This window comes from Enhydra lutris, unplaced genomic scaffold (assembly GCF_002288905.1).
Source record: "Enhydra lutris kenyoni isolate GAN:26980312 unplaced genomic scaffold, ASM228890v2 scaffoldscaffold25, whole genome shotgun sequence".
In the NCBI taxonomy this organism is placed as follows: domain Eukaryota; kingdom Metazoa; phylum Chordata; class Mammalia; order Carnivora; family Mustelidae; genus Enhydra; species Enhydra lutris.
The window spans coordinates 6,229,347-6,254,143 of NW_019154109.1; the positions used below are offsets into that span (position 1 = coordinate 6,229,347).

At 46.7% G+C, this 24,797-nt stretch overlaps 2 protein-coding genes across 4 annotated transcripts; both read right to left on the reverse strand.

Annotated features, from left to right (window-relative positions):
• Nucleotides 1–447: 447 nt before the first annotated feature.
• On the reverse strand, nt 448–15,747 carry LOC111151073 (adiponectin receptor 1). 2 transcript variants are annotated; one of them, XM_022508818.1, is made up of 8 exons: nt 15,598–15,747; nt 7,752–7,986; nt 6,143–6,259; nt 4,908–5,079; nt 4,286–4,472; nt 3,089–3,276; nt 1,659–1,852; nt 448–1,326 (listed from the first exon to the last, which is right to left on the reverse strand). In XM_022508818.1, exons 2-8 carry the CDS (start codon nt 7,890–7,892, stop codon nt 1,198–1,200), a joined length of 1,128 nt encoding a protein of 375 aa, XP_022364526.1. In that variant the 5' UTR covers nt 7,893–7,986; nt 15,598–15,747; the 3' UTR covers nt 448–1,197. The 2 variants fall into 2 exon arrangements, with proteins under 2 accessions (XP_022364526.1, XP_022364527.1); XM_022508819.1 differs by lacking the exon at nt 15,598–15,747 and adding an exon at nt 15,296–15,417 and having other exon boundaries at nt 637–1,326.
• Nucleotides 15,748–18,949: 3,202 nt separating this feature from the next.
• Nucleotides 18,950–24,142, reverse strand: LOC111151019 (NADH-cytochrome b5 reductase 1). Of its 2 annotated transcripts, XM_022508721.1 has the most exons (10): nt 24,079–24,142; nt 23,620–23,769; nt 23,425–23,497; nt 22,863–22,969; nt 22,494–22,623; nt 21,707–21,790; nt 20,709–20,794; nt 20,154–20,253; nt 19,771–19,833; nt 18,950–19,119 (listed from the first exon to the last, which is right to left on the reverse strand). In XM_022508721.1, the coding sequence occupies exons 1-10, from the start codon at nt 24,091–24,093 to the stop codon at nt 18,983–18,985; spliced, it is 945 nt and encodes a 314-aa protein (XP_022364429.1). In that variant the 5' UTR covers nt 24,094–24,142; the 3' UTR covers nt 18,950–18,982. The 2 variants fall into 2 exon arrangements, with proteins under 2 accessions (XP_022364429.1, XP_022364430.1); XM_022508722.1 differs by having other exon boundaries at nt 19,014–19,833.
• Between the last annotated feature and the right edge of the window lie 655 nt (nt 24,143–24,797).

Here is a 24,797-nt window from a genome sequence, read left to right on the forward strand (position 1 = left end):
ACAGTCAGTGACAACTGCAGACCGTATGCCGCCTAATGAAGACAAATCAAGTTGAGCGCAATTCACAAAAGCCCAGAAAAGCATGGAATAACCTCTTGATGAGACATCCTCAAGCAAGGCAGCTTTAGAACAATGAAACTCTTAAGTAATATGCAGTAGAGATTTGATCACAGGGATATAGTCCCAACACCTTCGAGAATCTTCTAATTAATACTACTACAGCAAACCAAACTCTCTAGCACAAGGTCTGTGTGGTAAGTAGAGAAAAATAAAGCTGTATTGAGAAGCATATGCTAGGAATTCAATTAGGCTCATTCATCGGCCTGCATATGCCAGCCTGTCAATCAATGACTATGATTCAAGTTTGTATCTCAGCAGAATCTGAAACTACGTTACTGGTTTTAATCCTTTGGAGTTGTGTACAAATAGTTGAGACCACACATGTTAAATCTTCGAATGCCGAGTGTCTTCTGTACTTTCTTTTATTATCATCATAGTCTTTGCATCAAGATACATAGCAATGATAGCAGGTTTCTTTTTAAAGCTTAGTATTAAATATTAAATATCTTTCCCCATTTTAATTTTACATTACTCTGCCAAGAAAAAAAAAAAAATTAAAAGTCAAGTTACTTGAAGCCTGGACACACTTCCATGATTAGCCGGGCTATGTAAAAGTTGGTGGCTTTGTTTTTCCTGCTGTAAAAGCAGATCCAGGCCCGAGAAAGATGGGACCAGGTTCTAACTGTTTTTGAAAAGTGTGCTACAAAAATGGATGGCCTGTTATAAGCCAGGTTACAAAGTAAGGATGGGGGTAAGGGAGGGATATTTTCCTCCAGAAAGAGAATTTCTGAAGAGTCCCAGTCCATCATTTTTTCCCAAAATGGTTGGAGGAGGGGTAAAATCTCAACATGAGCTTCAAAGTACTGTCTCTGTGAGGGGACGGTAGTTGCCTTGCCAACAAGGGGGAGCTGCTGAAGACGGGCATGGCTAAATTGGGCCATCCCCGTCTTCCTCAGCTAGGGAAATGGAAAGTATTGCCCAGTGGGTGTGAAAGTGGGCTGAAGCTTGGTTGGTACTGAATTCTCTAAGAGGTTTCTTCTAGAAACAGACAACTCAGACTCTTCCTCTCATGTCAACAAAGAAGTTATTTTTAAAAGCACTTGGGAAGTTCCTCCTCCACCCCTCAGGTAGGAAGGCTCAGAGAAGGGAGTCGTCAGTACAGCCGCCCTCTAGGCCGTAACGGAATTCTTGAAGGTTGGAGACCCCGTAGAAGTGGACAAAGGCTGCGGCCACCACCAGGACATGGAAAATCTGATGAGACTGGAACTGTAGGAATGACAAGAGAAGGGCCTTTAGGACAGTGGCAAGGGGAGATCAGTAGTAAGTAGCAGGCATTTGCCTCTTCTAGTATCTCCTTAAAAGTCTTTTTACATCATAAAAGTGATGTATTTGTTGTAGAAAATTTTTTTATAAATCTTGTGAGAGATACATCAAAATGTTAATACTGGTTATTCCCCTGCCATTTCTCCCTGTGTATATACAGGTACCCCGAAACGCTACACTACGCGGTCCCTATGTTTCTTACCGCCTTGTACTCAGACCTTTAACTTTGGCTGGTCACTCACATCATAGGCCCCGCTGGAAGAGTCCCTTCTTACCCATATGTCAAATTTCCCAGGAAAGAAACGTTCAGGAATTCGCGCAGCATAAAGGCCGGCTCCGGTGATGTACATCACAGCCATGAGGAAGAACCAGCCCATCTGGCCCACTGTGGTGGCCTTGACAAAGCCCTCAGCGATAGTAAAGTGCATGGTGGGCACAACACCACTCAAGCCAAGTCCCAGGAACACTCCTGAACAAAGCAGACATAAGATTGTCAAGGAAATAGCCACCACAGAATACCACCACTAAGCACCACTGTCTTACTCTACAATTCAGATGTTTATTGTCACAATCAGCTATTTTCTGGTGAACAGGACATGTTTAGGAAACTCCACCACATGGCGGATAACAGACAGCAGACATTTCTTCAACATCCAGAATGGGAAGAAGGCTGTCTGTGTCCGTGCTAATCTAGCTATTACCTTTTAAGGAGCACCGAGAACAAACATCCGACATTCTTAATTATTTGTTAAGAAATGTGAAGGCTTGGCCAAAAGCCTATGTCAAACACCTCTCATGGCTGACTTGGATACAGAACCTAAATGGCAAGGCTTCAGGTGGGTGGCTTCCAAGTCAGAGAGAAGCTGGGCAGCTTTTCCATTAAGTTCATAAAAAAATTAAGCAACGGGACTCTGACCTCTCCTGAGTAGACAGACATACCCAGATCAGAAGTTGTCAAGGCTCAGGGACACACAAGTCAGGTAAGAGGAAGGGAAGAATGGGTATTTGTCTCAACATCACTACCCTACACTTAACTGGAGGGCAGGGCTGACCTTCCGCATTTTTGTATTTTTTAGATGCCCTCGTTAAAGCACAATGCTGGCACACAGCTGGTGCCTCATGAATATTTAATTCTTTTAACTGAAGGTTTAAGACACAGCACATATTAAGAAGTCCAAAGGGCCTGAAAACTAGTAACTAATGTGCTGCTGCAAAAATGAAGCTTAAAAGGAGAGTCCAGATGAGACAAGACAAAGATGTTTATGTTTGTAGCTGTTACAATAGTTGTGACCAGTGTTTATGCGCAAGGTGTGTGTGTGTGTGTGTGTGTGTGTGTGTTTTTGTTTTTTTGTTTTTTTTAATAATTCACCAAACCAAGCCTTCCATTCCCTTGCCTAGGAGTCAGGTCACTAAAATGGCTCTGTATATTTTTTAACTTTCTCAAACCAAATTTGAGAGCAATCACTTCTATACTTACAGCGAATTGACCGGCTTGGTAGTTATCTGTCCTGCCAACATGCCACTCAAATACTATGAAACACGGGGGAGAACTGAACTTTGAAAATTCCTGGTGCTTTCCGAGTTCTAAACACAAATCAGGGCTTGGATGGGGTCCCCCAACTGCAAACCTTAGGGTCCAGGGTTAGGCCTATTAGACTCAAGAGCCAAATATAAATGAAGTTTACCTCTATGTCTTCCTACCCACCTGCTCTTGTCTGCCGGTGCTTAGGAGTGGCAAACCGGTCCCACTGTGCCACGATGATGGCAGAAATGCCCAGGACACAGACGATGGAGAGGTAGATGAGCCGTGGCTGTGGGGAGCAGTAGAAGGAGTAATAGAGCCAGGGGACAAAGCTCCCCATAATCAGTAGAGCAATCCCTGAATAATCCAGTCTAAAAAAAGAGCCATAAACATGAAATCAATCAGTGGGAGAAATGAAGAAATCCCATGGCTTGTTGAATTTGTTCTTTCTGTTCACCTGCTCCCAGATTTCAACAGCTCCACTCAGCCTCCCCTCATTTCCCATACAGTCTATCCTGCATCCTGGATGAAAAACCCACCAGGTCAAGCGCGTCTATTTTGCAATGGAAAAGTTTCTAAGAATCTGGGATCCCAGGACTTCATCCCGTCCCTTAGTTGTGAGCAGCCAAATCTCCCCCTAGTGGAGACTTCAGTTTAGGAGTTCTGCACTAGCTCATACCCAGCTTCCCATTCACGAAGGGCTCTGAATGTTCTTCAGTTCTGATCACTTGAGTTCCTCAAACAAAACCCGTGAATTGGGAGTACTCCTAAGACGTACTGTTGTGATTTAGTTGACTTTTTTAATGATGAAAATGTATTCCTGTTAATGGTGTTATGGGAAAGCCAAAATAACCCGCCGCTGCCACCGCCAAAACCAACAACAACCACCACCACAACAAGCAAATAAACAGAATTCCAGGCACGGAGTTGGAGAATCTAAAAAGCATTAGAGGATGGACATCTGGGGCTTCCAGCAGTGCGTGGGCAGCAAAGATAAGGCCAGTTGGACGAGTGGGGAGAAGCATTAGCAGCATGAAGCAGGAATACCTTATCATGCCCTGCTGTGGCTCAGGCCAACGGGAAGGTCAGATAGTACTGAGTACTTGGGCTCAAAGAGCAGCCCACTGGTACCCCAAATTTCACAAGCGATAGTACCATACAGGTAAAATCCATCTGTTGAGGAGGCTGTAGTGTATTTTTTCATGAAGGATTTAAGAGAAGAACTTCACCATCCAATTATACCCACAAAATAGAAAGCCCTTCCTCTGCGACATCAGGGAACCTTTAGGAGTGACTGGACCTTTCAGCACCCAGTCAGCTCATATCACAAGACGTGACAATAGTGTGTGGTCTTTCTGTACTGACGTTCTTTCAACTCACTTGGAAAAAGTCCGAGAGACTTTCTCTGAATGACAATAAACGGTGTGAAAGAGCCAGGAGAAACTGAGGCAGAGCACTGCACCCAAAAAGAACATTCCAAAAACCACCTTCTCCTGTAGAGGGGCCATGAAGTACATATTTGGTCTGAGCATGGTCAAGATTCCCAAAAAGAGAAACAGCACAAAACCTAGAGGAGGGAAAAGAAAAAAAAAAAGCCTAAGACAGTACATGCACCTTGATGGTGTTAAATCAGCACTAAAACAAAAGAGTTCAGAACTGTGGTCTAAAATTTCAGGAGAAAATGGCACCAGTCATAGAAACTCAGACTAAAACAGCACTTTTTGAAATGTTGGCATTTTGTTTGCACAGTGGGAATTCATGAGATAGAAGCGACTGCCTCCACGGACAGTTCTGCCAGGAATCCCAAAAGAACATCTAGTTCCAATTTCTTCTCCTGGTTCTAGGCCTTCCTTTTCTAGTCTCAAAGATCAGTGATCAAGGATCACTGATCAGTCAGAACAACTTTGTTCTTTTCCTTCCCCTGGACAAAGGCTATATAATCCCTCCTTTGGCATTTAAGGAGACCGAAACATTGGATTTCTTCCCCGCCCCAATCACTCACCAAGCAGATGGGTCCAGATGTTGCCAGTTTCTGTATGGATGCGGAAAATGCTCTTGAAGCAAGCCCGGAAGGAGGGCATAGGTGGTCTATGGCCATGTAGCAAGTAGTCATTGTCCTTCAGCCAATCAGGGAGTACGTCATATGGGATGACCCTCCAGCGTCCTTCCCAGACCTGGAATATATACACTCTAAGAAGGGCCCTAAAGAATGGTAGTTTCCACAAGGACAAGGAACTCAGCCTGGACTTGCAGATATCCAAGACACAGTACGAACGAGCCCATCACAGTACTGTATATCTTGACCAATTTTTGCTAATGCCTTTGTTCTTGCGTCATGTTAGTTTATCTGGATATGCTTTAGATAAATGTATCTCAATCTTGAAAAAAAATACGGCAGGACCTTCTTTAAGCTACTTGAAATTAAATAAGTACAATTAAGTAAAAATAGTGAATGAAAACAAAGAAATAGAAATTACATATAACGGTTTCAAAAACATACATTTTATCCCTCCTTTGCCCCTCTAATCCAGAAGATTCTATTTGCCCCCTGCTCAATCCTCTCCCCCCAGTAGATTCTAAGTCCTTCCTAGGTTGGGACTATGTCTTTATAGAGCAGGGGTTCTTAACCCAGGACGCACAGACAATGGATAGAATCCAGGGAGGGGTGGAAACCCAGATGGAAAAAAAAAATGATCTTTCATTTTCACTCACCTCTACCTGGAATCTAACACTCCTTTCAATTATAAATGTGACCAAAAGCACAGTAGTGCTAGAACCTGTGACTGTCACCCATGGAAATGGGAGAGAATTTCATACACTAGTTTTGCAGATCTCAAAATATTGTTACTCTTCACTGCTTAGAAGTATAAATTTTAATAAAATACATTATCACTTGTCATTAATGCATATCTAATGTGTGCATAAAAGGAGCCCACATTAAAATTTTGGAATTTTTAAAAATTAGAAAATTCTAACAATTGCCAAAGGGATCCATAGCAAAAAAGAAAGAAAAAAAAAAAAGCTAAGAACTTCTGTTTTAGAATATATTCTGAGCACTGCCTAACACAGTAGGTAGTAAAAATGTAGCTACCCTTCCCCTTGATATCCTTCACCCTAAGTAAAGACAAACCCACAAGAGGGAGTAAAAGTTCTTCAGTCCAATGCGTGGATGCCAGCTGGGAGCATCCCGGGGAAGCCCACTGCCCTTGTTCCAGGACAGAAGCTACTGGGCTGTACCTTATACACAAACTCCTCCATCTTCTCCATGGCATGGTGGGCCTGCAGGGGAAGCGTCAGTACCCGCACCTCCTCCTCCTCTTCCTGGGGTACCGGGCATGCTTGCTCTTCTTCAGCCTACAGGGATGAAAAATATGCAAAAACCAATCCTAAGGGCCGTCTCATAATCTCTGCTAGTCCAGATCAGAAAGATCCAGAGAAACCCAAACTCAACACTTCCTGCCTGGCCACACTCCTACACATAGGACCTTACGGCCTTTTTCTCCAAAAGCATGATAGTTAATGAGTTTATAACACGGTAGCTCAGGCTTGTTAATACTTTGCAAGTGCTGGAGTGAGCGCTCGATTCAGCACCCAGGAGGTAGACGGATGGGGGCTGACGTGAAAGGGATACGGGACTGCCACGCCAGTCCTAAATGTTAAGTTTGGAGGCCCCTCCTCCTCTCAGACAGTGGTTCTCAACTGTCCCCAATTTCCCAAATATCTCTCTATTCTAGACCACTAAATTCTCGAAACTATGGAAGAGACAGAGTCTCAGAGATTCCCTTAAGAATTTAAATCTGTTTATAGTTCCCAGTTCACAGACTCTGGGGATTATATCGTGACTGTAACTTTGTCTTCCTTGCAGCTCCCAAGGGTCTCAGGGCCTCCAGACTGGTTTTGTAGAAAGTAGCAGCACTGAGTCCTATACCCCAAGGAGCCTTGACACAAAGTGTGCACACGGGAGAGCACTTCCCTTTCAAGGAGAGAGACTTTTCTCTCAGTCCCAAGGCTCTAAACCATGGAGATGAAGAGCCGGGCGGTTTGGCTCCTTCTCTTTCTCTCTCCCGTTGATGGTCCCTGGGAAACAAATGGTCCCTCTTAAATTTTGTGGTATAGATTTCTGCTTGCCTACCCCAATATCCATTCTCTCTCTCTCTTCCTCAGTAACAAAGTCCTTGGTTTTACTCAGGTGGCAATGTTCCTGTAATTTTACTCAGGCCCAAAGAAGAGACTACTTTGCCTATATTCCACTGCAGCCGAATATAACTGTGTAATGAAGTTCCAGCCTATGGGATGTAAGTGGAAGGGTTGTGAGGTATTTCCAGAAAGGGTGGGCCCTTCTTCTCTTTCGCCTTCCTCTTTTCTGGTGGCTTGTAGGGGAGTGTGATGGGTAACACTGACAATGGAGGAGGGGAGCAAGACAGGGCCTGACTGGAGTGGAGCCTCTGTTATCAGCCTGGGATGGATTACGTCTAAAATTCTTTTACATGAGACACACCATCTTGTCAAGACTACAGGGGTTTTTGTCTGTTATATGAAGCCAAACCTAATCCTAACTGATGCTTCATTCATTCACAGGAATTTACTAATTACTTACTGGACTTCAGGCCTTGTGTTAAGTCCTGGGGTTATAAAGATGAGTGAACTTGCAAAAGCTTACTGTGGGAAAAGGATACAAATAAGTAAGATACATGTAATGTAGTATGATAAGCCTGGGATAGAGATATTCCCAGGGTGCTATGGTTCCTCCTTTGGGGAAAGAGGTGAGATCTTAGAAAAATGGATACTGACACAGGCCTAATGAGAAGTTCTGATCAAGGCAATGACTCCTGGGAAGACAACTTACTTTGGTTGGGTTGGCAATTACCCGTTTGCCCTTCTCTTCTAGCAGGGGTCCCAGTTCAGCCAGCTCCACCGTGTCCGTTTCCCTGTTACTGGCCGGAGCTCCATTGCTCTGTGCCACCACAGATCCTCTGTGAGAAGACATCTGGCTGGTACCCCAAAACCCTGCAGCTTCAGCTTGGGGAAAGGTTGGGGTCTCTCAGCCCCAGGGGGCAGAGATCTCCCTGTGATGGTGAACACTGAAAGCAAACACAAACAAGAAGGGTATTGGCAATTGATTCCTCTTCCACTTTCATGACCACGAGTCAACCCTGAATAAGACACAGCTAATCAGCTGACACCCTATCTCCAATTCTGAAGTCTAGGTGATTGCTAAATTAAAATTATTCTTTGCTCTCCCTCTTCAATGTTAGTCTTGACTCAAAACTTCACTAATCTTTTTTTTTTTTTTATTTTTGTTTATTTATTTGACAGAGATCACAAGTAGGCAGAGAGGCAGGCAGAGAGAGGGGGGTGGGGAAGCAGGCTCCCCGCTGAGCGGAGAGCCCAATGCGGGGCTTGATCCCAAGACCCTGGGATCATGACCTGAGCTGAAGGCAGAGGCTTTAACCCACTGAGCCACACAGTGCCCCAGAACTTCACTAATCTTACAGATAAGGCTGAAAATATAATATCTGATTGGTTGTCTTCAAAGGATCTGTGGTTATTGTACCAAACTGTCACCACAGAAAACAAGTGACTCACCCTCAACCACCCCCTGCCACAGGTGTGGAGCCCATTTAATGAGAAGAGTCTAACCTACCATTCCCAAAGCTATTCTGCTCAAGAAAGGCTTGGCTCTGAGAATGAAGAGCAAAAATAGGAGGCCAGGCCCCAGCTGTAATTGCAGCTGACCCTTCAACAACACAGGCTTGAACTGCGAGGGTCCACCTATATGCAGATTTTCTTCAAGACATATATGTTCAGTACTGTAAATATATTTTCTCTTCCTTAGGATTTTCTTAATAAGTTTCTTTTTTCTAGCTTTATTGTAAGAATACAGAATGTAATACATGTAACATACAAAATATGTGTTCATCAACTGTTTATGTTATTGGTAAGACTTCTGGTTAACAGTATGTTGTTAGGAGTTAACTTCTGGGAAGTCCAAAGTTATCCGAGGATTTTCAACTGTGTGGGGATCACTGCCCCTAACCTCTGTGTTGTTCAAGGGTCAACTGTATTTCAAGACCACCCAAGCTTGAAACAAATCAAATGCCAACTGAACTCGGGTGGGCTTTTTCTACAAATGCTCTGCCAAGTATGCATCACATGCAGAAGGAACCTGATTGTGAGCCAGATGTTCAGTGGTTAATTTCTCCACTATGTCTACTAATTCTGTAGTAGGATAATAGCCTGGGTTCAACACGTGGATAACAAGCTTTCATCATAATCTCTCCTTAAAGCAAGCAATAACTTACCTGGGACCAGGAAGTTGAAGACAAGGAGGCAGCCCCAGCCTTGCCCTTTGCCAAACACATACCAAACAACCAGCTCAGCAAGTGCTTGTCACAAACACCGTAGCTCATAATCTAAGCCCCACTCAAATTAGTTTTTCAGAAACTAGAGACAAGTACACAAATCCTTAAGGAAAACCAGAGAAACCTAGAAGTCAGTTTTCTAGGAAAAACTTCTACTACTTGAGGTTTTCCTGAGCTGGACTTCAGGCAGTGGTCTTTCAATCAGGTCTCAGGGAGATGAAAATAATATTGAAAAGAGAGGAAAAGTGTCCGAAGATATTCACCATTTTGTATATTACTAGCCCTCCACCCAAAAGAAAGGAGTTTATTACTCATAGTAACACTAATGACCAGAATATTAGCATTTTTATGCACTGGCTATCTGAACCCAATGAACACAGGGCAATGCAGAGAGGTCAAGCAGCACCTGCACAGGGAGTGTGCTGCATTACCAGAGAGGAAATGGAAGCTTAGGGAACCCAAACCTTTTAAAATAGGCAGTAACCATGACTGCTCATGAGACAGACACTCCCACTGCTGTTCACTACATAAACATATTTGATAGCTCATACCAGTTCTCTTTTTATCCAAGACTAATTACAGTTCCTTCTCAGGGATTATGATTGGATACAAGTAGTCAGATGAGGGCAGTCCTTAAGTTTCAAAAGTCATGCTACGCTCAACTCACAAGCACATCTGAAAGCAACAGGCAAATCTGGTTCAAGAGCAAACAGTAACTCACTGCACAATAGACTTTTACACGGTGTCGACACATGGACAGTTCTTCTTCCTTCAAATGGGCGAGATTCTGACAAGACAGATGCCAGCCCACAGTCAAAGCCAACAACTGAGCCTAAGGAGAACAGGCAACTGGAGGCCCCTGAAAACCTCAGGAAATAGGCAATCCCCATAAGAAACACTGGGAAATCTTTTTCAACGGGTTGACCACAAAACAAATTTCCTTAGAGTGAAGTACTACTGAATTAACAACTTTACTAAGAAATAATTTATACTAGAGAAACAAAGAAAAGCTTTCCGCACTTCGGACAAGCCTGAATTGGGAGCATACACTTAGCCTAGAACACTGCTGCCAGGGCAGAAGAAAAAAAAACACACAAAAAAACAACAACTCAGGTTCTGTGCTATGTCTCCTTGATTTTGGTCAGAACCCAGCATTCTAGTCAGCAAGCATATGACTTATTAGCTTCTTGTCACCAACTAAGGGTTTATGTACTTTTTCTTATGCTTATGGGGCTTTCTCTTTTCCCCCAGAGTAAGCTGAAATATTCACGAGTATTTAACAAATACATTTAGCATTAGTACCCTAAGGCGTTCTAAGGTACTGTGCAAAATACACAGCTGAACAAGTGTCATCAAAGGACGGCATGACGTCACTTGTAATACGTACAGAGTCAGTGATATAATTTCACAGTCCCAGGAGCGCAGCCGGGGTGGGGGGGAGAACTCATAACCTAGAATGGTCCCATACTAAATTCAATTATTTCGAATGCTGTGTCACTATTTCACTAGTGGCAATGAGACTGACAGAGTCAAAGTGTAAGTTGGGCAGTTAGGGTCAGAGATCCAATGCAGAATCCAGCTTGGTATTCTTACTGATTTCCTCATTTGATCTGCAAAGTTTTTATGCCCTCAATGATGATCTCTTTCTCTTGGCCATCATGTCTTTTCCCTTTCAGTCCAAATCACTGTCTGTTAATTCTTCTGATGCCCGCCAGCTCCTCTATCCCTAACTCCTACACCTCCCCTCAGCATTGACTTCTAGGCCCGGTCACTACACCTAACAGACATCCCAATGAACTCACAAATCAGCCACCAGCTATGACTCAGCATACAAGATATGGCATCATGCATCATGTAAAGTACATGCAATGGAGGTCAATGGAAATCATGTCATCATAGTGAGCAAAGTCTATTGTCCAGTTTGGTCTTCTAAACTGTAGCAACACAGAGACAGGAAAGGGAGAGATAGGGATCGGAGGTCCGGCAAGAGAGAAGAGCAAATAATACTGGGACCTGGAAATATAACTTCTGACAGGGTGACCAGTCACAAACACCTGGGAATTATTACAAGCAAGCCTTTTTGTCTGCATTCTATAAAACCAGCATAAACCCGTATGGTGTTAAGACCAATTCTGGGATCGCTCAGGAGAGCCAAACATACTTCAACTTTCTGCCACCTTTCTATATCCTTAGTATTTTAGAGGAAATACATTTCCCCTCAAACTCACCACACCCAGTGTAACAAATTATAACTGGGCCAAACTCCACTGAGTGCATTTTTGATGGGATTTCTTCAATTCAAGCTAATAAAAATCTTTACCACTAAGCTTTCTAACTGGATAAATCTATGATCTTAAAAGAAAAGAGCTGTGGAGGCAGGGAGGTGTTTGTGCTCCTATAAATAAGATAATCCTCTGCCACACTTGAGGAAAGAACTGATTCTTAATCACCAGCCAGTTAGCCAGACAGTTTACTTCCCTCACAGTTTCTGGAGACATTTATTCTGAGAACCAGTTCCTAAGTTTTCCAAGCACACTCCTTCCGTGGGGTCAAAGGCATCAAGCTTCTTCTGCAAATTTTTAAGCCGGGGTTTCTGGACTCAGAGATTCTGTGCGTAGGCATGGGTAGGCTCTAACTATGCCTGCCTGACTCTATCATTCCAAAGCAAGATTAGTTTAGCAGTAAAGTCAAAGAACGCGGCCATCTTCATTACATCTGCTCTGTTAGGGGACATGGCTTCATAGCACTGCTAGGGGAAAATGAGTAAAGGCGAAGACCCATGTTTGAAAATTACCAAACTGCAGCAGCGGGCCTTAGCATTCTCACTGGATGCTAAGTGTCATAGACGTAGTGTCTGAAGTGGAAAATCACACTCTAACCTCCCTTGTAGCTTTCTTCCAGCTACCCCAACAGAAGACTTTTCGATCCTACAGAAAGAAAATATATTTTTTTAAATATTTTATTTACTTATTTGACAGAGAGAGACAGCGAGAGAGGGAACACAAGCAGGGGGAGTGGGAGAGGGAGGAGCAGGCTTCCTGCTGAGCAGGGAGCTCGATGCGGGGCTCGATCCCAGGACCCTCGAATCATGACCCGAGCTGAAGGCAGATGCTTAATGACTGAGCCACCCAGGCACCACCAGACAGATAAGCTTTTCAAATGCCATGACCCCATCCCCACATATTTTTAAAAAATTAAAAATTAAAGAAAATACCCAGGCTGACGATGGAGTTTCATGCCAGTCCCTGTTTTTAATATTTGGCTTTTAGACATACAGTCAGTATAGTTCTACATCAGAGCGGTCACGTTACACTGTGCACCTCAGAAACCCCATCTAGGTGCACGCCTAAAAGCCAATCAGTTGGAACTGGTTTGCCTACAGGGCACTTTCAAGGATCACTTCCATTGAAGATAGTTACAAACTTTATAAACACTAATCACGCCCCCAACATTACTGAGCAGGAATCACGCCCCCAACATTACTGAGCAGGAAAAGGGAATTAACTTTGAGAATGGTGAGAGGAACAAAGTTTGGTGGGTGATATTAGAGACAAATGGACGTCAAGGACAAAATGTAATGACTTTGATAAGTACCAGTACCAGAAAAAAACAATAGCAACACCATAATTAATAAAGCTTCTGGGTTTGAACATGACTGTTTAGTTCACCAGTGCAATCACACGTAGATGGGGCAGGATAATACAGCAAGGTTTTTTTTTTTTTTTTTTTTAAGATTTTATTTATTTATTTGAGAGAGAGAGCACGCATGAGTAGGGAGAGAGGCAGAGGGAGAAGCAGGAGCAGGGGGAGGGGCAGAGGGAGACACAGTCTCCCAGCTGCAGGGTTCTATCCCGGGACCCTGAAATCATAACCTGAGCCAAACACAACCCGAGATCATGACATAAGCCAAAGGCAGCTGCTTAACCAAATGAGCCACCTAGGTGCCCCTATAGTAAGAGTGCTGAAGAGTTCACTTTGGGGCGCCTGGGTGGCTTAGTCGTTAAGTGTCTGCCTTTGGCTCAGGTCACGATCCTGGGGTCCTGGGATTGAGCCCCGCTTCTGGCTCCTTGCTCAACCGGAAGCCTGTTCTCCCTCTCCCACTTCCCCTTGCTTGTGTTCCCTCTCTCCCTGTGTCTCTGTCAAATAAACAGAATCTTAAAAAAAAAAAAAAAAGAGTTCAGTTTGGCTTTATATTACAGGGGTCAAAGGAAATTTCCTAGGGAAATAGAGAAGAAACTTAACTGGCCTAGAAAGAAACACAAATTCTATTCTTCATCCATCTGACAATACCTACTGATTGTTTGCAGTGTACGTGGCATTGTGGCTACAGAGATAAGGCAAAGAATTAGCAGTATGACATGGTTGCTGGCCTCTATTTTAAGAGGGGGGCAATAACTTTCTTCTACTAACATCACTACAGAGCTAAATGCCATTAAGTGCTGGAGGAATTCAGAAAAAAAGCTCAATTTTAGTTGGGGGGCGCCTGGGTGGCTCAGTGGGTTAAGGCCTCTGCCTTCAGCTCAGGTCATGATCTCAGGGTCCTGGGATCGAGCCCCGCATCGGGCTCTCTGCTCAGCAGGGAGCCTGCTTCCTCCTCTCTCTCTGCCTGCTTCTCTGCCTGCTTGTGATCTCTGTCTGTCAAATAACTAAATAAAATCTTAAAAAAAAAAAAAAAAAAAGCTCAATTTTAGTTGGAATGACCAGGAAAGGTTTTGTGGAAGATTTTAAGGAAGTATCTTGATAGGTAAGGTGGAAGTAGCGCCCATTCTAGAAATGTACATAGCATGAACCAAGGCAGGCTTGAGAGAACACAGTCCCCAGGGCAGTGAATAATCCACTTTTCCATAAGGGACTCTTCCACAGATAAAATGAGGCCAGACTTTAAGAAACTGAAGACAGCCTAAAAGCCTACTTAAGGGGGAATCCTTTATCCATTAGCAATGGTGAGACTAGTGATGCTTTCCTACTTGCAGGCAAAGTGGTCATTTATTTTTAAATCCCTTGGGAATCATGTAATTTCTTGGCCACTGAGAACAGACGGCTTTCATATTCTATTCCACAATCAGGTATGGTTTTGTGGCGGTCTACCCAAAGAGGGACCCTCACATACCACAGTTTTTCAGAAAATTGATTCCCCAAGTACCAACTGCTATAGGGGAACATAGAAGTTACTCCGGAAATAAATTTAGTGGCTGCAAGCTGGAAATGGCTACCCTGACAGGGCAGTCTACTTAGCAGCTCCCGTCTACATTCCTGGTGCTGTACAGATGCTCTAAAATATCAGCAACAACAGTTGCACCCTAACAGGTGACCCAGCCCCTATCAAGAGAGAAAGGCAGTGAACAACCCCACTAGGACTTCACATTAGAAAAGAACCAGCCATTATGGTGTTAACTTAATTAACATCAGCAGCCTAAATATTCCCTGCTGTTTTCTCGCCAGTCTTCTAAATACTTGGGGGAAATAGTATGGTTAATCTGGGAAAGTAGTATGTAGGCCTCCTATTTCTCCCGGCACCTGAAATTGTAGAAACTGAAATTCGCCGCCTCAGTTTCCCAGTAGCCTGAGAAGTACCAGAAACTGAGGGGAAGCATTTATCTATTTTATTTTCTTAAAAGCCAAAGGCTTGAAGACCCAAAATCTCACACGTAAGATAGTACACATCAATGTGAAATTTCTGACGGAATAAAATTCCGTTTTTCTCCCAAACAGTTTCGATTTTGCTCACGTTCCAGCTTTTGGGATTACCTTAAATAAAGGTAAATCGTCCACTAATCTCACTTTCTCCCCCCGCCTCCCACCCCGTCGAGGTGGGCACACTGTCACAGTCTGATCTGCCAAAGACTTGTGATGGAGGACCCTTGGGGCTGCCTCTGTCACCAAAGGCTGAGAGAGGCGCTTCTGCGACCCAGGCCCACACCCCCATTCCCCACTTGCCTCGCGCAGCGGCCTTGGGACCCGGCTTAGCTCTGGCCTAGCCGGTCCCGATACGATCCCCGTGCCAGGGCTGGGAAAACTCAGCACTCACCAGGACTGTTGGCAGCCGGGGGGTTAAGCCGAGAACGAGCAGCCCACCCGCCCTTAGCGGTGGATGCCGCCCCGGAGGCGGCGCGCAGTGGGAGGGGCCGGAAATGTTTACAACCCCGACCGCTGAGCAGCCGGGAGGAGCTGCAGGCTCCGGGGTGGGGGAACTCGAGACCCTCGCTTGTCTGGGCGGGTGAGCCCCACGGGCTGTCCCCGCCTCAGGTCTGCGTCGAGGCTCCCGGGGGTCCCAGTGCTGCGGCCTATCCTCGCCCACCCGCTCGCCGTGGCAGCCCCGGGGGAACTTACGGCCGGCGGGCGGGCTCTGCTGGGGGCCGCGGTCCCCCGCGCTACATCCCGCGGCGCTGGAGGCGGCCTGCGGCCGAGGGGCCCCGGATCTTCAGCGCCCTCCTCGCGCCGGAAGGGGCGCGCGACCACACAGCGTCACCTCCGCGGCCGCGTCACCTCCTCTCAGGCGCTCCCTCCTCTACTGCCAGGCATTCCTCCCGCAGTCCCAATCACTGGCCCCGTCCCCTAGGCCACGCCTCCCGAGCGCAGAGTGCCGCCCCCTCTGGCTCGGTCCCGCCCCCTCCGCGGCAGGCACCACCCTCGAGGCGCAATTTCCCCGCGGCAGGCCCCGCCCCTTCGCTCTGTTCCAGCGGTAAACTCCGCCTCTCCAGACCCTGCGAGGATCATACCCCCGAGTTACCAACTCCAGCGCGTGATGGGAAGGAATTTCAGGGATTTAGACGGAACCCAGCGAAGGAATGCCGAATTCCCTACCATGCACCTTGTCTTCTAAATTGGGAAATTCTCTCTACTTCATCTATTACCAACGCCAGTGTTTTTTATCTCTACAACACTTAGTTCCTTCTTCATTCTCACCGTCCCTTTCTCCCCTCCCCGAATGTTTCTTGAAGTGCCTATCGTGTGCAAGGCACTGGGCTAGACTTTTAAGTTTTGACTCCTGTTACTTCTTTTCACAAACAGCGGGGCTGTTTTCTAACTAGTCCTGCTTGAGAACTCTCTGCTCCAGCTCCCTGCTCCCATATCGCAGCCAGAAGGGTGGTCCCAGAGTGCTTGTCTGGGAGACAATTGGGTGGTGCAGCCCTTATATGAATCACAGAACACAGAAACTTTGAGGAACTGACAATTTTCTCAATTCTCCCAAGGATGGTATATAGCTAGTGCTATCCTACATGCTGAGAGAGAAGGCAGTTTATTATATTCTTACATGGATGGCTCAGGGCACTGGGATTAATTCTTTTGGTGCTGGTTAAAAGAGACTCAGGAGTCACATAGAACCAAGTTTCTGACCCTGGCCAGCCTATGATCTTGAGTACATTACTGATCAAGAGAATGATCTCATCTGAAAAATGCGAATAAAATAGTGGTGTTTCAGGGGCACCTGGCTGGCTCAGTCATGGAGCACATGACTCTTGATCTCTGAGTTGTGAGTTTGAGCCCCATGTTGGGTATAGAGAGTATATTTATTATTTAAAAATAATAAATATGTATTTATTAAAATATTGCATTTATTATTTATAAATAAAATGGTATTATTAAAAATAATAAAAAATAAAAATGTAAAAAATAATAGTCATAAAATCTTTTAAAAAAGCACTAGCTCACTGAATCTTTGTCAAGATTAAATGATAATTTATGCAGGTTCTTAGTGTGATGGCTGGCAAATGCTTCATAAAAGTTAGCTATTATGAGTTGCTCACTGTATAAAACCCTTAGAAACTTCCATTGTCCACAGAATTGAGTTTTAAATTTCATTTTTTAAATTATTTATTTGTTTGACAGACAGAGATCAAAAGTGGGCAGAGAGGCAAGCAGAGAGAGAGGAGGAAGCAGAGACTCCCTGCTGAGCGGTGCTCGATCCCAGAACCCTGAGATCAGGACCAGAGCTGAAGGGAGAGGCTTAACCCACTGAGCCACCCAGGCATCTGAGCTCTAAGCTTCTTTAGTGTGACATTACAAAGGCCTCTATCAGCTGGCTCTCACCTACTCTCAGGATTCATCTTGCTCTACTTTCCCTCTGGCATTTGGGCCTCGATGAATTTCTAGTTCTCCAAATACGGACTTTTCTTTCATTTCTCTAGGCTTTTGCAAATGTTGATCCTTCTGCCGGATTGCCCTTCCTCCCATTCTCTGCTGAAAGACCAAAGCAATTTACAATACCCAGTCCTGGGTTTGGCTTTGGACTGAGACAATGCCAGGTGCACATTCTGGCTCTGCCAGCCACTGACCGACCAACTGTATGACCTTTGGCAAAAACTTAATCTTAGACTCACAGGATTATCACAAGGATTAAATTATACAGATGAGTATTTACCACAGCATGTATTAAATGGCTAACTCAAAAATGTTAGTTCTTGGGACGCCTGGGTGGCTCAGTTTGTTAAGCAGCTGCCTTTGGCTCAGGTCGTGCTCTCAGGGTCCTGGGATAGAGTCCCACATCCGGCTCCTGGCTCAGCAGAGAGCCTGCTTCTCCCTCCCACTCTGTCTGCTGCTCTCCCTGCTTGTACTCTCCCTCTCTGTTAAATGAATAAATAAAACCTTTAAAAAAATGTTAGTTCTCTCTCCTACTCCGAGTCTTTTCCCAACCCTTCCCATCTGCATCTTGTATCTCTACTATACTGTTAATCACACTGCACACTGTGTTATAATTGTTTATCACTTGTCTCTCTTACTCTAGACTGAGTTCTTTGGGGGTCTAAGACCAACCTTGGTCAGAATTGTATCCTCAGGAACTAGCACACTGCTTGGCTGGTGGCAGGTCCTTAATAAATGTTTCTATGTTGAGTGAATGAGGCGGAAACCCATATAAGACAAGGAATGGTGAGCTCTTGTGTGGGAAATTCTCTTTGTTGGGCTGCTTCACTATTTGAGCCTAACAATCAATGCAAGATCTTTGTTTTTGGAGGTGAGGTAAACAAGTGTGTCTCATGGGGCACAGGGACCTACACATTCTAGTTGATCATGAAATGTTTGATGGCATACTAGTAACAGCATTCACTGATGACTCCACTTTATGGAGGGGTGAATTCTGTGGGTCCCACAAGCCTTTCTCCTGGGGCCCCAGGGAAAGCAACACATATTCCATGCAGAGAAGCAATGTTGACCTTCCTCCTGGGATTGATTCACTGTTCTGTCCCACTGGGACTAACAAAGAAGATCTGAGGAAGCTGCCTGGGTCCAACCCTGGGAGAAGGGCAGTCAGGACAGATGGGCCTGGGGTAGGCCAACTCTCTCCAGGCACCAACAAGTCTGTCTGAGGATGGTGATATCAGGTTACTATTTAAAGGAGAAAGTGTCTTTTCCAAATAGAAAGACGATACTTTAGTTTGCTTGCCAGGTACCCTAAGATAGAAGTATGGTGAAGGAAGGGGAAGGGTGGGCCAAGAGAAGGCAGGGAAAGAGTGGCCAAACCAATGGACCACTGTGATCATATCTGGGTTCAGAAAGCATCCCCTCTGACTTGTGTTCTCCTCCCCCACCCATAAAAGCCTCCAGGGAGAAGCCAAGCTTCTAGCTCTGCTGCGGCACCTGTTTGTTAAGCCTGAGTTGGTGGCCGGTCAGATTTCAGCACATGGCTCTACCGCTCAAAGGTTCTCTGGAAGGCCTGGAAGGGAGAAATTCTGTGCTGGGAAAGGCTTCCTCCCAGGATTCCCAGGCATGAAAAGCCTTAAAAACAAGGACCCCAAACACAACAACCCTTTAGGTATAACACAGGGGCCTGAGCCCCATTTATTTGCATAGCCAGAGGTTTCTGCCACAAGCGGCTGATTAGACTGTGGGTAGCCATCTCCTTCCAGCCTGGGCCTGGGCAGGGGCAGGGAGAGACAGACACACACATACATTATTTCAGATTCCCTTTTCTGAGGTCTAAAGAAATCATTTCCTCCTTTCCTGCAATCGCTATGAGACTGTGTAAGGCCGCTCAATTTGCACTCACACGTGCAGAATCTGCTTGGGTTCAGCACCAAATATTAAGTAAAACCCATGACACAGATTGTTCCTTTCATCACAGACACCCAGTGTGATGCTATCAAGGAACTAGCTAGTCTTGGGATGAATGCACATGCTTCCTTCTTTCTTACCCGTGGAAGAAATTGCTCTGTGGGCCTGACCTGGACCTTCTATCACAGGGAGATCTGGGGGGCCTTCCAGGGAACTACTCAGCCCTGGCCCTCCTCCATGGCTACAAGGATGTTGTCCCTGCAGGTAGCATCCAGATTTCTGCTGCAGAGTAAGACAAGAAGGCTGATACTGTCAGGAAAGCAATCTGGGACTTAGAGCATTTGAGTACTGACTGAGGACAACTGCAGGGACCAGGGAAACAGCACCATGGAGAGCAGGATGCTCAGTAGGTGAATCGCATCTTTTGGGAGTAGCCCAGTTTGTCCAGGTTGGGATGGCAGGCCAGCTGCACCATCGGGGGTGGCCCACAGAGCAGCAGTAGCACATCGTCACCTGGGGCGGGCAGATGCTCCTGGATCATGTCTGCCGTCACAAAGCCCTTGCTGTAGGCCCAACCTGAAATACAAAGGCAAGAGGAGGGCAGACACTACAGACTCAGGCTGGCAAGGGGGTCGGGGGCCATAGGGTGGGGAGGGGTGAGTCCTGCGTAAAGCCTCTTGAGAAGGGATCAAGTTGTAGCAGTAGCTCAGTGGGTATACCGAGCCTGCTTCAGGTTCACAGCCAACCCTGCCACTACCCCCCGGAAACAGGAACCAGAAGGAGAGGGCTCAGCAGAGGCACTAAGTCTGTGCCCTCACACTTGGGAGTTTGGTGATGTCAGGCAGGGTTGGTTTAACTGAAATCCCCAGGGGGATGTCCAGAAATGGGGCAGGTACCTTCTGGGGGGTGATCCAGGGTAAACCACAGCTTAAAGCGATTGGAATATCGGGCCTGCAGCTCCTCCAGGTCCTCCCGCAAGATTATGTCCTTTTCAGTCTGAAAGGGGAAGCCAAGACTTTAGGAACCTCCTTAGGCGTGTGTGAAAGAAGTTCTTTGCTATAACAACTTTCCAACCAGGATGAAAACAAAAAGCTGAAGTTCTAAGGAAGAAGCAAGGCGTTTAGAGAGGTAGCATGTGGGGAAGGAGAGGGGAGTAGTCCTCACTTACACAGGAATAAAAATGGAATATTTAACAAAGGAAATTCAAGAAGCAGCTTTCTACACTTAGAACTAGGTTCTTTGTACATTTTCTTTTCATTTTCCCTTGGGGTCCAGGGAAGGAGTTTGGCTCAGTGCTTTGTCCTCCTTGTGGCAGGAGAGGGTCCTCTGCCTTGAAGGGGGGGTCCTTGGGTAGAGGCCACAATTGGCACTGGACTGGCTGTGCCTGCCCGGGTCACCTCTCAGCCTCTACCACAACTTAGAAGACTGAGGCCTGACAAAAGTAAACCAACCTGGTTAGCAAAAAGCAGACAGCATTGGGTTGGATCATCAGGGTCTTTCAGGATGGCCCGGATCAGCTGTAGCATGGGGGTGATTCCTGCCGACAGACAGCCCATGATGAGATGAGATGGCCGCAGCCCCTCCCCCGTCCCCACACCTTAGCTGATCAACCTTTCATTTTCATTCTACTCCTTCACCACTCCGTTCCATCTTCCTTTAGTACCTGAATCCTCTGTCTTGCTGTGTGTCCTGCAGCACTGACATTCCGGGGCAGACATGCCCTTGACCCCACACTCAACTTTGTACCCGGTAGGTGAACTGTGGTCATGCTCACTATTCACATAAGATTATACTGTTAAAATCCTACTAAGGAACCCATCTCAGATTCTTCCTCTGAAAATCTATTAGAGGCTAGACTCAAATGTCACAGATAACTATGAGTACCTACTGATTCAATGATGAAGTTTCGGGAACACCGGGCTTGTGGGTAGAGAGCATTTGCTTTGGAACTGGACAGAGCTAGATACTAATCCTGCCCTTGCCCATTATTATTTAGCCCTGTGGAGACCATTTGATCTCTCTGAACCTCCACTGTTCTCAACTGTAAGCGGGGAAGACTGGTACTTACTTCATAGATACACATATAAGGTGACTGGCATCATGTCTAATATTGAGAAATATCCAGTGTTTGTTCATTTTCTTCCTTCTTGACTACCCTATTTCTAGCTGCTTCTCCATTCTCACCTAAAGATTATTAGATTCATTCAACTGGAGGTCTTGGGAGAGCCCACACGATTTATTTCTCATTCTATTTGTTAATTATTATTATTATTCTTTGCTTTCTACCTGATTATGCTTTTGTTTTTCTCATACTGGGGAGTTCTAGGCATTGCCAGGAACCCCCTGATTAACATCTTGGCTATGATTACCAAACCTTCTAAGAGTCACCTGGGTGTTATGGCAACAATTAACAATGGAGGGAGAGAACGGCCCCTCAAGTGACAGATACCTGTTCCGCCGGCAATCATCCCCAGTTTCTTCACCACTTGGGATTCCGGTGGAGACTTTTTGTTTGGCTGAATGCTAAAATTCCCTGAAAAGTTAAGTGAAGAGAGGGTAGAAGAAAAAAGTCAATACCGGGAAATAAGAAAACAAACACAGAACTGAAAACATGTCGCAGGCCAGTTTAGCAGCTGCTACGAAATTGGATCCCGCAGCTTGGGTGGGTGGAGGTTTGATCTGAGCAGCCCTGACAATAATATACTTGAGGGACAATGGGGCCAGGACTATCTGTCCCATATTATTAAGTCTCAGTCAATTTAGGGCCACACAGTGAGTCATTAGCTGCTTCTGGCAGAGGGTCACTCCCTGGTGAGGGCGACAGGCATGGGGCCAGGTGGTAATCTGTTTTCCCAAGTGGCACAGAGCAGCTCTGGAGGCTTGCTAGTGCACACAGCTGTTCCCATGGGCAGGGATGAAAAAAAGCTATCTTCAGCTATCTGAACTGCTTAGCAGGAGAAGTGAATCTCTTGAGGGCGGAAAACAGAGACATGGGTTTGCTTTAGGCATCTCCACAGCAGTCATGGCTGGTGAATTCGAGTGGCTAGGGAACCGATCCCTGGGGCAAATGGAGCTGAGAAATATGCCTATCCTATCAGTGCTGTGTTTAAAGGAAGGGCGGCTCTGGGCCTTCCCCATGGGCGCACATATACGCATGCGCACAGCCACACAGTGCCAAGAGGACTATGGGCACTGGAGAAGGAGGAGACAGGCTTAGGGAGGAGAGAGGCCATTACCTTTTCCAGTGTAAGTGAGCAACCCGCTTGGCCCTCGAAATTCCACCACATCCCCAATTTTCAGGCTATTCAGGTACTGAGACATCTTCCCTCCCTCCGGAAATTTGGGGTGCACACCTTTCATGTAGACCTGGTAAAAGAGGATGGAACATATTTTATTTGGAATGTCACTGACTTCTGAGCCGCCCGCTGGAGGATCCTCCCTGAAGCTGGGGCAGGAATTACGCACGTGCTATCTTCCCCAGTCCACATACTTTCATCATATGCCCAAAGGACACATGTCTCCTGCTATCAAACAACTCCTGAAAGTTTACAAATGCCAGAGAGAGAAGGATAAGGAGCTCCTGGGGCTCCTTCCCACCCCCTTACCTTGATGACAAGATCCACGTAGCCTTGGTCCTCGTCACTGGTGACAGGAGTGTATGGCCTGATGACCAGGCTGCCATCGATCCGCGCAGAGAGGTAGACATGTTTGCCTGGGGACCACGTGGGGAGCTACATAAAGGCTGCTTGTAGATGAGCGGCATTCCTGTTATCTTTCGAAATACTTAAGGAGTTTTGAGAGAATAAGGATGTCTTGCTTCCTAGCATGGTTCCAATGAGCTACCAGGCATGAGGTGACCCTTTGGGCCACCAATTGTATCCCTCATAAGCCCCCCATTGGAGAAACTCATCACTTACTGCCAGGAAGGGCAGGTGAACTGAGGGTCTGGGCAGTGAGAAAAAAATTAGTGTTTGCTCAAGGGGAGGTATAAACAAATCCTGCAGGGAGGAGGAAGAACTGGTATGTGAAGGATGTCTGAGGGCACAGAAGCCACACCCTGCAGTGGTCCAAGGGTCAGTGGTACCTGATGGATGCAGAATTGGGTGGGGAACGGGAATTACCCTGTTAGGATACCAGGGAAAGGAGCCCACTCCACACTTTCCTTACCCACAGGCAGCCCCAGAATGTGGTGGGCGGTGGGCAGGGCAAAGCGGAATCTCTTGGTGTTGTGGCTCACAGTCTGGAGGGGATGCATGACACACAAGTTTCACCAGGCAGGTCTGGCGCTGCGAAGTCCCCTGGGGCATCCCAACCACAGTGGATGGTCCCCCCTCTACCCAGGTTCCTTCCTTCACAACTTACCGTCTTGTCTAGAAGTCGCAGCAGGTACTTCTCATTGGGATCCAAGAGAGTGACCTTTGGCCGGCGGGACCTCCGAACCAAGTAGGAGCCCAGAGCCAGGCCCAGCAGAGTCAGCAGCCCCACCCCCAGGGAGGCCAGCAGGACTGGGCTCTGTGGGTAGAGGAGGCAGCGTGACCATCATGCTGGGGAAGAGCCGGGGAGTGGGTGATGACTGCCCCGTACGACCAGCCGCCCTAGGGATAGCGATCCCGAGCTCCAGCGCGGGAGCCTGTCAGGGCCAGAAGGGTAACCTCAGCAGGGTCCCGAGCCCGACTGTGCGGTACCGGGACCCCGGCATCCTGGGTAGGTGCAGCGCCCTACAGGTCGGGGTTGGCGGCGAGAGCCCCTGGTCCGGAGCGGAGTTCCCAGAACCAGACGGGGCGAAGTCCCCTGGTGCAGGGCAGCGAGCAAGGGTCTCACCGGCTGGAAGCCCATTTCCGCGAACCGTGTCCTCCGCTGCCAGGCCCGCGGACAGATCCCACAATGCGCCGCGGGGCGGGCAGGAGGCGGGGCCCGGTGAGGGCGGGGCCTGGTGGGGGCGGGGCGTTCGGGCGGGCGGAGTGGCTCTGCGCTCTGCCCCTTTGCTCCCAGACTCTCGGCCGCGGGGCATGGATTAATCCAAGATTTTTTAAGACCTCAGCTCCATTCCTCTTTCCCCTCCCTAGCCTTCCGTCCCTGCCACTTCGATCCACTCTTCCCGAACAAGATGGGAGACCCGTCAAATGTAGAACCACACCAAGGGTGGGGAGGATTGGAAAAACGGAGTCTGCGGAAACTAAACAGAAAGTTGTCTGGCATTGAGCCAGAGATGGGCCCACAGTCGAGAAGGAAAGGCTGAAATTAATTACCTTAGTTTTCCAACAGAATGAATTGCAACAGAATTGCACAGTCTGGTGGGGGTTCTTTCAGGAATGAACCGTGTGGCATTGCAACTTCATTTCCTGGCCCCCCTTGACTGGTTATGCTTATAAGCGCCAGGCCATCTGGGCCGCTCAGTAAGCTTCCTTTGGGTCCAAATCCAGCTTGTCCTGATCGGGGTTCTCCTATCCTCAGGGTCAAAGTCTTGGGATTTGGAGGCTGACTGTACTGGATAAGAATCTCGCCTCTAGCACGTCCGGGCTCTGTGACCTTACTTAACT

What these genes read in the sequence shown, in the direction of transcription:
- LOC111151019 (XM_022508721.1), bottom strand. An exon ending in GATGATTGCCGGCGGAACAG is followed by an intron (nt 20,795 to 21,706) that starts GTATCTGTCACT and finishes GTCTGTCGGCAG; the next exon opens with GAATCACCCCCATGCTACAG. An exon ending in CCTGGATCACCCCCCAGAAG is followed by an intron (nt 19,834 to 20,153) that starts GTACCTGCCCCA and finishes TTTGTATTTCAG; the next exon opens with GTTGGGCCTACAGCAAGGGC.
- LOC111151073 (XM_022508818.1), bottom strand. Translation starts at nt 7,892, where the DNA reads ATGTCTTCTCACAGAGGATCTGTGGTGGCACAGAGCAATGGAGCTCCG. An exon ending in CATCTGGACCCATCTGCTTG is followed by an intron (nt 4,473 to 4,907) that starts GTGAGTGATTGG and finishes TCCCTCCTCTAG; the next exon opens with GTTTTGTGCTGTTTCTCTTT. An exon ending in CTGGGAAATTTGACATATGG is followed by an intron (nt 1,327 to 1,658) that starts GTAAGAAGGGAC and finishes TCATTCCTACAG; the next exon opens with TTCCAGTCTCATCAGATTTT.